The sequence below is a fragment of the Schistocerca americana genome, chromosome X (genome assembly GCF_021461395.2).
Source record: "Schistocerca americana isolate TAMUIC-IGC-003095 chromosome X, iqSchAmer2.1, whole genome shotgun sequence".
Taxonomy (NCBI): Eukaryota; Metazoa; Arthropoda; class Insecta; order Orthoptera; family Acrididae; genus Schistocerca; species Schistocerca americana.
In genome coordinates this window covers 765356874-765371109 of record NC_060130.1, presented here as the reverse complement: position 1 = coordinate 765371109, position 14236 = coordinate 765356874, and the positions used below count along the sequence as shown (strand labels likewise).

Sequence of the window (14236 nt, the reverse complement as noted above, 5' to 3'; positions counted from 1 at the left end):
GAGCCAGCTTCTTCGTTCAGAACTGACTTGCAGTGATACGAGAAAGAGAGTCTCAAACAACTGTGGCAGTGAGTCAAGTAATAAATAGGGCTATGATACAAACAAATTCAGCTAGTGAAATCAGGATTGCTCCATCTTGTGATTACACTATCGTTACTCATCCTGAAGGATACAACTGAGAGCAGTAAAGTACTTTTCATTTTTTATATATTTGTCATAAACAACCTGCTTTCATCATTTCATATTTTCTCTTCTCTTTTCTCTCTATTCAGTCAGTTTTGAAACTTGCAACATCTAGAAAGAGTGCCCCAAATTACTCCAAACTTGGAAGATGTGGTGAATAGTGTACCATGAATAAGTGATTTATGTTGCAGAGAGATGGTGAACAAGTGTCCGGCAATGTTCTCTGTTATGTGAGGAGGAAGGTTAAGTTTATGCTGAACTCAGTCACTGAAAAGCCACCATATAAAGTGAAAACGTTAAACAAATGCCATTATGTCCCCTCAACATCGTTCATTGGAATTTGAGTGAAAATGAATGGGGCAGAATAGCCATTCAGGTGAAATGGGTGTGTCCTACACACTATTAGAACAGGGTACATTGTTATGACAGTGATGTGTATGTAGAACCAGTGGATAGAAGACAGCCATATGTAGTGATCAGTGGATATTGCACCACACAATGTGGCCACAACACAGAATGGCTGCCGTCTTCTCCACAATAATGGATTATACACTAACTTCATCTACAGAGCTGGCACAATGTTCAAGCACTGTAATGGGTGTTGACCTCCCTGCAATGATAGTATGCTGCAGGATAGTCTGGTGGCATGCATGCCATTGTATTATTCCTCTGTACATTGTTTAAAAACCACAATGTGTAAAGCAGCAATTGTCGTGTGAATGCTTGCATTGTTATGCCAATTGTAGTGTTTATTTCTGGATGAGTCCTGCTTCAACATGTTTTACGGTAGAGGCCACATACATTTTACATGCTACTATGATGAACAGAGTTTGATAGTCAGTATTCTTGAGTGGCAAAATCACAAGGGTGAGAGTTTGGTGTAATATGATTTGCAATGCACATATTGACAGCAGTCTCATCAACAGTCACTACATTGGCAGGGTTGTAGAGTCCAAAGGGTCGACCCTATTTTAAGCAACTTTGCATACCATATTTCAGTGGGACAATGCTGAGTGCTATGTGGCATGTTATGTCCAAACCTTTTCCAAAAAATGATGAGTACCACTGTTTTCCTGTCCCGCATATTGGCTTGATACTCACCTCTTGAACACGTCCAGGACATAGTTGATTGGCAACATATTCCATCATAGTTCTTTAGCGCCAACTGTTAATGCCTTGTGGGCTCCAAAACAAATCACATGGAGAGAGATTTCCCAGCAACATATCCAAACCATCATTTATTCAATGTAAAGAGATGAAGGCTTCACACAACATTTAATTCTCAAAGTACAGTTCTTCAAGATCTAATGACTTGTTTATTGTCATGTGTCTAATTTGTTGTAAAAAGTTGGTGACAGTCACATGGATCCTTATTTGTGTTGCAGCTTTAACAAATGTTACTGAACACCATTTCTGGCAAAGGACACTGACAACTAGTCTGACAGTTGTAACAGCACTATTGGAGTTTAGGTTCATTTACCAGTGAAATTTGGCTGCATTAAGTACACAGGCCACAGCCCCCAGAAATTGTTGAAGGAAGAAAGAATCAGCTTCAAGCAGATACTGCTGTCCACAGTAAATAATCCTGTTGTGGGATGGTTGCTAGGTGTTAGGTGAATGATTATGATATGGAAGAGAAGATTATTTATTGAACGTGGATGAAAATATCATCACTGTTGCAAAGAAGTGGTCTCCAAACTATATAAATCTACTACAACCAAAGATTGTGGAAGACACTTGACAGTGTGATAATACTGGTAAATAGTTCAATTAGCAAAAATGAAAATGTCCACTACTCTTAAACAAGTTCTTTCAAGTCATTGCTAGCAGGGCATACATGAATGAATGTTGGCGCACGATAAAATATGACAGTAACAATAACAACTGTAATTATAAGGTTATTATCCTTCTTAACATGTTACAATTTCTCTTTATTCTGAAAACTGTAGAACTGTTAGTGCTGAAACATGTTGTATGTGAAGATTCTGATCTTTCTGGTTATGTTTTGAAAAACTGGTAGCATGGAATGTTATCACTCTCACTACTGTGTTGAACACCGGGTGTGTTTATTGCTGGTCATCCAACAGTAAAAACAAACAAGCATTACCAACTGCACACTAACAAAGAAGTCAATGCTACATGCTCATCCCTCACCTAAAAATACAGGCAAAAAGACAGGAAACAACATTGTGATGAGACTGGATGATATGCCATGTGGTTCACTCTCTCTTGCATCTGTGGATTCCTTTCCTCCAACTCATCCTTGTTTGTTTACTTCATCATGTTGCTTTGGAAACACACATTATCCTTATAACTATTTTGTAACAATTACACAGAGTTGGGTGTATGCACAGAAAGCTTTTTTATGTGTTTTCATAATTTTTCCTAATTTCAGTAATGTACTGGGAATTGTGATTCGCACCACTCACAACAGGTGATTCTGATTGTCTCAGATGGGTCATAGTTTGAATAACATGCAATTCTAGGCACCAAATAATGGCACAAGAATGAGAATCATATTATCATATCCAAAACAAAACAGAAATTTTAAATCATTATTGTGTCTATGACAATGACATAATCCAGTGCATGTGCAGTCATGGTGTGAATGGAATCATTATCCAAGTATCACAGGGGAATTTTATTGTTCTGTGAATCTTTACAGAGAGTATTGCTGTTGACAGTGGATATACTACATGTTTACATGTTTGAAGCACTGTAGTGAGACTATTTGCCATCACATACAACTGTTGCAAGCACAGACTTCCGTGTCTGTTCATGGTGAGTAATTATACTTTTATCATGGGTATATAAAATTAGCATTTTCTGCATATGTTGGTAAAGTTGTATATCCTGTACCTATGATTAAACAGGATACAGCAGAATTTATGGTTGTTATTGATTTTGATCAATGATATTAAATTAACAAGAATTTTTTATATTTTCTGACGAGTCACATTAACTACAGACGCAATTTCTAGAACACAAAAACCATATGTTCACTGATTAGAAACTAAGCGCAACATGTGACAGATATCATTGGGAAAGACTTTCTTTACATGATGATTCTTGTCACAGGAAACTAATTTACAAAGTCGGACTCCCATATATTTTCCCCTTATAAATGTGTCTGTGATTTGAGAAAATTATGCACTAAATATCTTGCAGTACATTTTGCCATCATAATGTCACATTATTATAGTTGGGATCACCATTTGGTAGATTTTCAAGTGACATGCAAAGAAACCATTAAATGTTGCCATCCTCTGCTAGTGATGAGAATTTTGTGATAGTATTCACATCTAGCCAATCTGCTATGTATTCCTGCTGGTGTTATGAAATTTCTAACTACTAGCTATCATTTATATACAGTTTTCTTTGGCAATTATCCTAACATTTATAGCATTTGGTTTGGTAAACTAACAGAAATAGAAAGTAAATGTCACACTTTAGTAGACTGTGGTCCAGAGGCTGGGTAAAATGAAGTGCATTTTGCTACCTCATTAATTTTACCCTTACATAAGATGCAAAAAATATTACAGTAACAGTAACAACTGTAAATATAAGGTTATCCTTCTTCTTAAACATCATTTAGTTTATACTATTTATTATCAACGTTTCCTACAAAATGTAGTGTGCTTTCATAACTTAAACACTATATTTTAAAGAAGTCAATCATTAGAATATTACTTACGTCAACTTTTTGTTACATTCTTTACACCTGAAACAATTGTTATGCCACACTGATCGTTCAGCTTTAATCTGTTCCATTTGAAATACTTGTTTCCCGCAGCTTCGGCAGTTGTTTGTCTTTTCAAGTGAGTCTGTTGCATTCTGTAACATATTTTTTATTAACTCATAACACTACACATCCAAGAAATGTTCAGTGTTTCATCTAAACTTTTAAAAACAACAACTTACAACAGCTGCCACATAAACCAGTTAATATGCTTCAAGTTGACCATAATAGTTTTTTTCCAGGTTAGGCTAATGATGTATATTAAAAGAGTTTCAGTAAGTCAGATGATATCATAAGAGTTACAGCCTACATCATGTAATTCATCGTGTCAATAAATATGGTGCTGAAATAACATGACAAACCATAATAGTGCTATTTCGTAATACCTCTACATATTCCTCACAAAATTGGAAAATTTAAGCTAGAGATTATTGTTGTTTTCTATCTTTCTAAAAATGATAGATCTTAAAGATAACCTTCAAACCATAGATAATATTTGTTTGTTGTACACTGTTACAATCTAAATGGCTACAGAAAATGTACTACAATACTTTAAGTGCACTACAGCTGTCACAAAGAGCTGATAAAATGGTTCACTCAACTAACCTTTGTAACAAGGAACTATTACCAGGTGCATCACTCATCCTAGTTTGGACAGTATTTTGTTACTATAATATATTAAATACATAACCAGAACAGTGTCTTTTTCTCATCTATCTTGAATGTTGATCTGCACAAGACAATAGTATTTGCTGATGACATAAATGCTATAATGAATCTTGAGAAAAAGAGAATATTCAAGAAAAAATAAACACTGCTACTATCCAACTCAGTAACTGGTTCCACTTAACTCAACTAACTGTAAAACAGCATCATCACATTTTCAAATCTAAAATATGGAATCATATTCCAGCTTCTCTCCTGTTACAGTTATAATTGAGAAGAGAACTAGGCTTTCATGCAGAAATTTGTTTGAAAATTTTACCAATGTCCTCCATGTACATATTGGAATCATCACTACTCATTAAGAAACATGTAATTAGCAGTGACAACATGAAAAAAGAGAGAAACAGATGTCCACAGTCACTATAAAAGATGGCAAGATAACTTGCATTATCAAAAAGAAACCTCTTACATGGGGATAGTACTATACAACAAGTAACATAAAATCTGTCACAGATATGTATACATAAAAAATATAGAAACAAGTAAATTCTCTATAGATCAAGATACAGAAGCACATGCTAGTGGGTCGATGTTGGGAAATGTAATTCTTGTGATTGTTACAGTATACAGATCTCCACTTGATAGTTGGGCACATTTCATAAAATGTTTTGTTGGTTTATTGTGCCGTCTGTCAGAGAGAAAGAAGAAATTATTAATTCGTGGTGATTTTAATGTAAGTTCCTTTAATCTGAAAAAAGTGATCTAGAGGTGCTGTTAGCCACTTATGGTTTGGTATGAGTCACAAATTTGTCTACTGTAATTTCCCAAGTGCACTTATAGATATTGTATTCATACAACAAGCAGATGATAAAGAAACACAAGCCTATCCTTTGGTAAATGGATTATCATCATGAGGCACAGTTAGTCTCATTACATAACTTAGCTCCATGTACAGTTCATAAAAACACTCAAAGAAAACAGTGAGACTGATTAATGGCAAAACTACTGAATATTTTAAAGAAAGCTTAAAAATGTTGACTGGGGTGATGTTTGCAATGAGCTCAATGCAAACGCTAAATTCAACAAATTTGTTGATGAACTGGTATCCATTTTTGTAAGTAGTTTTGAAAAAAAAAAGTAATTAAAAGTAATAATGGGAAGTCATTAATGAGTCTTTAGACTACTACAGGTATCAGAGTCTCTTTGACAAGAAGAAGAGACATGTTCAAAATAGCCAGAATAAGTAGTTGTCCAGATGTTACTTCATATTATAAACAGTACAGTAACATATTAATAAAAGTTATAAAGAATCCTGAACTATTCACATCTTCTCTGAAACTGATCAATCAACAAAATAAAATCAGTATGGAATATTGTTAAAAGAGAAACATGGAAAGGAGCAGAAGTTCACATTATTTCTGTTAAAGAACAGAAACATTGGAAAGGGCAGTTCATATGTAGCAGATATTTTAGTATATTTTCTACATTTGTTCTGTTGATGCATTCCACATCATAACTTTTATTGTGACTATGATCTATGGAACAAGTAACTAACAAACAAACTAAAGTAAGAACATGCTTACAGTCCACTCCTTTTACTTAATAAGTGGTGAATATCTGAATGATGATGTATGAATGTTTTAATTCATAATTGATAAGTTAGGATGTGGATTTCAGATGTCCAATATCATAAAATATGTGGAGTTGTACATGATGTAATGGGAACATGAATCAATATAAGTAAATAATAACTTTCTTTTGTTACCTAATATCGTTACTACCTGATTGAACTGCTCCTGAACTTTTGATGCATCCACTGAACGAACATGTAGCACTGTCTTCTTGCTTAACTGGTCAAACTTACTGAAACTTGATTTCTGTAAATAAACAGAGTGGGAATGAAGACAACATGTACATTTATTATCACTCTTTAATACAAGAGTCCCATGAAAAACAACATGTTCTGTAGTTCTAGAAATCATAGCCTTACTTTTTTATATGTTGCTTTCAATACAGAAAATTACTCACGAGTATAGATATGAGTTGACTACGCTCTGTCTTAAATGATAACAATGTCGCCTGCAGGGATTAGGACTTCCATCTCCTCTAAGGAACAGAGATACTAAACATAAAAGCTGCTGAAGTGCAGATACAACTCATGCTCAGAGGGTTCTGTACTAACTTTATTATTTATATAGATAGTTCATTCATACTGAGAATCAAGAATCTTATGATTATTGGCTCTTATCAATACTGATAATGGCAAGATATTGATCCCAGGTATTTCAAACCTTTTGAGAATGTTTTAATTTTAAGTTTAACTTTTTTGTGTAATTTCGCATCTGCTATTGTAATTCCCGAGAACAATTCCCGAGAACAAGGGGTCTTAACAGAAATAAGGATAACAAATGACACTTGTAACTATCAAAATATGTGACATAAATGGCAATATCTTTTGCCTCCATTGGCATAGAAGCTTAGATTTTTACACCAACAAGGGGTTATAGACCTCAGTATCTGCTATAAATTTGAAATTGATACTTCTACCCATTTCTGAGAAAATGGGTTCTTCACAGTCAGACAGACACACAGACAATGAGGTGATTCTATAAGGGTTCCAGTTTCTACTGATTGAGGTACAGAACTCAATAAGATCACAGAAAATTAAATAACTATCACAAATGAATTAAATTCAATGTGCATGTGATATGGAAGATTGGAACACCATAGTAGGGGAAGGAATAGGAGGCAGAATTAAAACAAAATGAGTTCTACAATAAATTCCAATCAGTAACAGCAGATATTTTTTTCAAGAATCACAAGAGACCCAGAAAGAGAACCAGCTGAATTACATAATGTATACCAACAACGGAAATTCCTGAATGGAACAATACATAAAATGAAGGACAGACAACCACCCACATATAGCTGACTAATGTGTGGCATACACAAACATGCAACAGAAAACAATATTTACACTAGCTTTCAAGTTCTTATGCTTCTCTAGCAGAAGTGCACACATTCACACATACAACCACACAGACAACAAAATATACAAACCCATGGCTGTTGCAAGACAGGCTATATGTGTGTATGTTTGAATTATGTAATGGTGAGACAGAGATTCCAAAACAATACACCAGATTGTAAGACATAGCCAGGGGCAGATATAGACCCAAACCACAATTTATTGATGATTAAGAGTAGGCTAAACTTTAAGAGATTCATCAGGAAGACACATTGTGTGAAGAAGTAGGTTATTGTGTTACTGAAGAATGAAGATTTGCATCTGCAGTTCTCTAAGGCTATAGATAATGTGTAATGAATATCACAGTAGGCAGTTCAGTCAAAGAGGAATAGGCATCTCTAAAAAGGGAATCACAGAAACTGGACAGACAAATATAGGCACAAGAAAAAAACTATGAAGCAATCTGTGGTAACAGAAGCAGTATGTTAATTAATCAAAGAGAGGAGGAAATATAAAATGTTCAGGAGAAGGACAAAATCCTGCAATATACCATTAAGGAATGAAATCAATAGGAATTGCAGGGAAACTAAAATAAAATGGCTGCAGCAGAAGCAAGATGAAAAAATGGTCATTGAAAGGACAGATTCAGCACATAAAAAACTCAAAATAACTTTCAATAAAATTACAAGCAAGGGTGTCAACATTAGGAGTGCAACAGGAAAACCACTGTTAAATACAGAAGAGAGAGCAGATAGATGGAAAATGTACATTGAGGGCCTCTAAATGGGGGAAAACGTATCTGCTGATGTGACAGAAAAAGAAACAGATGTCTATTTGGAAGGCATGGGGGATCCAATATTAGAGTAAGAGACTGAGAGAACTTTTGAAGACTTGCAAACATACAAGACAGAAGGGAGGTATAATATTACTATGGAATTTCTAAAATAATTGTAGGATGTGGCAATCATACTACCACTCAAGGTAAAGTGTCAAATCTATGACACACAAGGCATACCATAAGGCAGACGATACCTCACTATTATTTCTTGGTAATGATGAGTTAACATTGGTAGCAACTGAGGGCCTACGTCAAATAACTACTTATTTCCAAGATCAAGGTTTGAAAGTTAATATCAGTAAATCTCAGTTATTGCCATTTAAACTTACAAACTCACACCAAACCTCTATCAGTGACATAGGTGGAATTGAAGTAGTGGACACAGAAGGCTGCAGATTTCTAGGTATTCACCTAGATGAAAATCTAACATGGGTAAACCATATCAAATTTTTATGCAATAAAATCAGCAGTTCATTACATCTAATCAGCCAGTTATCAAAAGTAGTCCCACATCAGACATTAAAAACAATTTATTATGGAACCATTTTTGCACAGATTAATTACGGGATAGAGATATGGGGTTGTGCTGCCGACATACATATGAACAGAATATTAAGCCTACAGAAAAGAGCAATCAGAATTATCCATGGATTTGGGTATAGAGATTCATGCAGGAAAATCTTTGTTCATCATAAATACCTCACAGTCTACTCACTGTATCTTTACAAATTAATTATATTTTTTGTGGCACATCAAAACAAAGCAACTAAGTGCTCTGATATGCATGACTATAATACAAGAAATAAAGACTGCTACTACAGACAAAGAACAAAATTAAAAACAACAGACCATAGTCCATGCATTAGTGGTCAAATATGGTACAACAGATTACCGAGCTCTATAAGGTGCCACAAAGGGAACTTATTCAAAGTGAAACTGAAATATTTCTTGATTGAGAAGTGTTTATATTCTTTAAGTGAATATTAATATTAAACTAAAATAAATTATTGTATATATATATATATATATATATATATATATATATATATATATATATATAGAGAGAGAGAGAGAGAGAGAGAGAGAGAGGGAAACATTCCACGTGGGAAAAATATATCTAAAAACAAAGATGTGTGACCTACCGAACGAAAGTGCTGGCAGATCGATAGACTCACAAACATACACACAAAATTCAAGCTTTGGCAACAAACTGTTGCCTCATGAGGCAACAGTTTGTTGCGAAAGCTTGAATTTTGTGTGTATGTTTGTGTTTGTTTGTGTGTCTATCGACCGGCCAGCACTTTCGTTCGGTAAGTCACATCATATATATATATATATATATATATATATATATATATATATATATATATATATAGTTGTGTAAAATCTGAATATTTGTAATAGGTACGATGTAACACCCAATATTGTGCCTTATTAGGTACAATGGTACATTTGTATCATGTATATGTAATCACATATGTATATATGACTGTACTAAACTTGTAAAAAAATGCTATGACGTTTGCAAAAGACACCAGTTGGTGTCTCCATGCAAAAAAAAATACAATAAATAAATAAACAATAAATAAATAAATAAACATTAGTAAGAATATTGTCCCGACAATCCTGAAGACAGCAAGGACAGATAAATATTAGAACTACATTATACAATCAGATTTACACCTCATGCATGCATATTGCTGACAAGAATTGCATACAGAAGAATAGAGAAAAAAGTTGTCTTGTTAGATGATAATTAGTTTGAGTTTAGGAAAGGTAACGACATCAGAAAAGCAGTTCTAACATTGCATTAAATAATGGAGGCAAGACTTAACAAAAATCATGAAATTTTCATAGGATTTGCTGACCTAGAAAAAGCATTTGACAAATGAAATTATGCAAGATGTTTGAAATTCTCAGAAACAGAGGTGTAAAATATAGCAAAAGATACATAATATGGAGAGTGAGTCAAAAAGGACTTTACAACATTGGAATGTTATAGAAATTTATTGAGATAACTTACAGAATCAGCAGATGTGTCATTTTGTAGCAAACAACCTCAAGTTTGATTCATGTAGTGCATCAGTACCCCATTCTGCCACCCGGAGCACCAGCATAGTGCCATTTGGATGCTTTCACTGGTGTGAAGCTTGCTCACTGTGTGTGTGGATTTCATGAAACAAACTCTGCAACAACTGCCCACACTGAATACACTAAAGAACCTACAAGCAGGTCTACAATTGTGGCTTCAAAGTTTGCTCTTAGCAAATTGAAAGTGTATGGCCTTCCTTCTTCATGGAGAGAACTGTCACTCAGATTGTGTATCTGGATATGCTTGAAAACTTTTTAATTCCACAGATTGATGAAGATGACTGAGATGTGATGGTTTACTACCAGAAAGTTGGTGCACTTCCTCATTTCCTCATGGAAGTTCACGGTTTCCTTGATAAGTGCTTCCTAGGTGCACTCTAGACTTGACGCCACTGAATTTCTTTATCTGGAGTTTCATTAAAGACCGTGTGTATGTTCCTCACCTACCAAACAATTTGGCCAATCTGAAAAACTGAATCTACACTGGAGCTGAACAAGTTATGCCCAATTTTCTGCAATGATTGTCGAAGTAATTGATTACTGGTAGGATGTTAGCCACATCACATGATAATCACATTGAAGCAAAATGACACTTGACACTTTATTTGAAACTTTATTCAGAGCAGCCAATATTTTGGAGGTGAAAGATATAGCTATTGAAATGGACTAGACTGTGCTGATCAACCTGCTTTATAACTGGATAGCACAACACATCCTTCACCATTCTCTGACCACTCATACAAATGGAAATTAGTTTATCTTCGTAGCCATATTTTATGCTGCACATTTTCTGCAGATAAAATAGTATAAGACACAGCGGTTTTCACAAGTGGCTTTGCCCCCAGTGCCTTACATCAGGGGCAGGACTAGAGGGAGAGGTAGTAAGATGGGACACGAAAAGTTATGGCCCATGAGGATGGGGTTAGAAACAGGTTAAGTATTATAATGGACAAGGGTATTTTCTAGGATAGTTTATCAGTGGAATACTACTTTCATAGGTGTACCAGTAGTAAGAATGGTTAAGGGCCTATTTTTCAGTTTAGGGTACCAAAAGACAGTCCAAGCATTGGCAGATTGTGGGGTTCAGGTATTCCAATTCTGAATGATTCCATTTAATAATGGGTGCTCCTCCATAGCTGCTTAGGATGTGTGTGTGCAGTTTATTAGGAGCAGGATTTATTGTCACTGCAGTGTTATATCTGTGTGTCGCATCACAGGTGCCAAAGTTAAGATATTATCAGTTGGTTTAACATGGAAAAGGGTTTTATGGATCTTTCAGAGACATGAAGAGTAACAATCAGGATGACAGCTTACTTTGCAAAAGATGAGCAAATAAAATAGCCTGGAGAGAAGATATCAAGGTTCCAGAAGGATGACGAGAGGCTATCTTGTTCCTGAATCCAAATCATGAACAGATTGTCACTGAATAAGAACAGGATGATGAATTGAGGATTTCGAGTAACTAGGAAGGATTCATGTATGTTGCAGTTCAACGTGATACCATAGTAATGTATGAAGCAAGTGCTCATGGTGGTGTTATGCATATGTCTGCTTACATTCCATCCAAATTTATTTATTACAGCATCAAAAATAAAGATCACAGCTTAAAAAGTCAAAATTTCTTGTATATTAATTATCAGAAGCCTGATTTCAAATATCACAGCAGTTACTTCAATATCAATGGATATCCAAAATCAAAAAAGCTTTCTCATAACCTTCATATATAACAAACATTGATTTCAGTACTTGAAATGTGCTGTAACCATCTTATAGTCTGGATTCCATTGTAGAAGTGCCATTAAACATACAAATAGACCATTTAATGCAGGACCATGACCTTGTGCACTCTACTTTCTGTACATGAGATATGAAATTATTCACATGAAAGGAATTTTTCACATAGTACCACATGACTATGTACTTCGAATATGGCGGGAGTAGGAGTAAGCAGGAGACTTGATGAAGAGTAACAATGATTACTGTGTGAGTGATGTTATGTTGCGAAGCATTGTGAAGGGAGTGGCAAAAGAATGTGCACCTACATTGTGCCAGCTGTAGAAACAATGTCGGGGTTCCAGTTTGGCAGGTGGACTGGGTCGGGGGCTCTGTCACGTGAGCAGGGACAGGTGGCATGTGCATGGGCTAGCCATGTGATACACAGGTACCAGAGCTGGTGAGATGCAGCACACAATGGAGATGACATGGAGACAAGAATTGGGAGGAGTGGACAGGACAGAGAGAGGGGTGACTATAGGACAGAAGGTGCTGGGACAGTGGGTTCGTGGCGTTTGACACCAGGAGTGTTTCGCTAGCAAAGCACATATTGCAAGTATAACTCCCATCTACATTGTTGAGAAAAGCTGCTGTTGGAGGGAAGGATGCAGATAGCACAAGTTGTGAAGCCAGCCATTGGAATCAAGTATATTGTACTCAATGACATGTGCCACTGAATTGTCAACTTCGTTCTTGGCCAATAATTTGGTGGTGGCCATTCAGTCTGGTGGACAGCTGGTTGTTTGTCATACCCACATAAAATGCCATGCAGTGACTGCAGTGCAGCTGGCATATGACATAGATGCTTTCTCAGGTGACCTTACCTCTAATGGGATAGGATAAGCCACCCGTACTCCCAACCCCCAGCCACAGGGGCACTACCCCAGTGGATGTCCCAGGTGCAAGACTTGTTTGATCCACCCACCCAGCACAGACTACTCTGGTCAGGTCATAGGCTTAGCCTATTCCATTAGAAGCAGGGCCACCTGTGAAATCAGCCATATCATATACCAGTTTTTTGCACTGCATCTCATTTAGGCATTACCACCAACTATCTGTCCACCAGAATAATGGCCATTGCCAAACTGTGGCCAAGAACAAAATTGACTATCCAGTGGCACACTACACCACTGAGCAAAACATACTCAAGTTCAATGGCTGCTTCACAATTTATATCATCTGGATTGCATCGCTCCAACACCAAGTAGTCTCAACTGCACAGATGGGAGTTATCCTTGTAACACATATTTCAGTCCTGTAACTCTTCTGGCCTCAATCTCTGCTAACCCACTGTCCCCATACTCTCTACCCAACAGTTTCCTGTCCCTCTGTCCTGTTGACCTCCGCCAATGTATGCCTCCAGGCTACAATCATCTGGTATCTGCATGTCACACCTGCCAACTCTCCCTCCTGCATTCCCATCTTGTACACTTGCCGCCCCTTCTGAGCTGCTAGCTACCTATCTCCAACTGGTCCTCTTGCTTCCTGCTTCTTTCTCATTCCAGCTGCTCCACCTGATATAGCCCTCACTCTCTATTCACCTGACGAACTACAACCCCAGCATCCTGTGACCAGCCAGCACAATGTAGGTGCACAGGTGTGTGTATGCACGCGCGTGTGTGTGCGTGTGTGTGTGTGTGTGGGTGGGTGGACGCGTGCACGCACACATGTGTGTGTGTATAAAAATTGTAATTTACATGAACAATAAAATCACAATTACAAACAGAAAAAGTAAAAAAAGTTCAAATACCTACGGGGGATACTTAAAAGAAATGATAATCATTTTATTATAGATGACATAAACTGTAAAAATCAGAGAGATGAGGTATAAGGGAATTTTTAGTTCCATTAGGAACAACAGACATCTGCATCTTAAGGGTCAAGAAGTGAGAACATGGGAAACATCAGGAAATATGCAACATAAAAGGAGACTAGCCAACATAAAGTAGTGTTTTTTGGAATGCTAAAACTAGAAGGA

At 36.3% G+C, this 14236-nt stretch overlaps 1 protein-coding gene across 5 annotated transcripts in view; it reads right to left on the bottom strand.

Moving 5' to 3' along the window:
• The window catches only part of LOC124556772 (LIM domain and actin-binding protein 1), a 222180-nt gene that overhangs the window by 121396 nt on the left and 86548 nt on the right, over nucleotides 1-14236 (bottom strand). For all 5 annotated transcript variants that reach the window (XM_047130782.1, XM_047130783.1, XM_047130784.1 and 2 more), the window contains 2 exons: nucleotides 6370-6465; nucleotides 3878-4017 (listed from right to left, as the gene is read on the bottom strand). In XM_047130782.1, the coding sequence (XP_046986738.1) occupies nucleotides 3878-4017; nucleotides 6370-6465 (236 nt within the window). The remainder of the gene's footprint in view (nucleotides 1-3877; nucleotides 4018-6369; nucleotides 6466-14236) is intronic.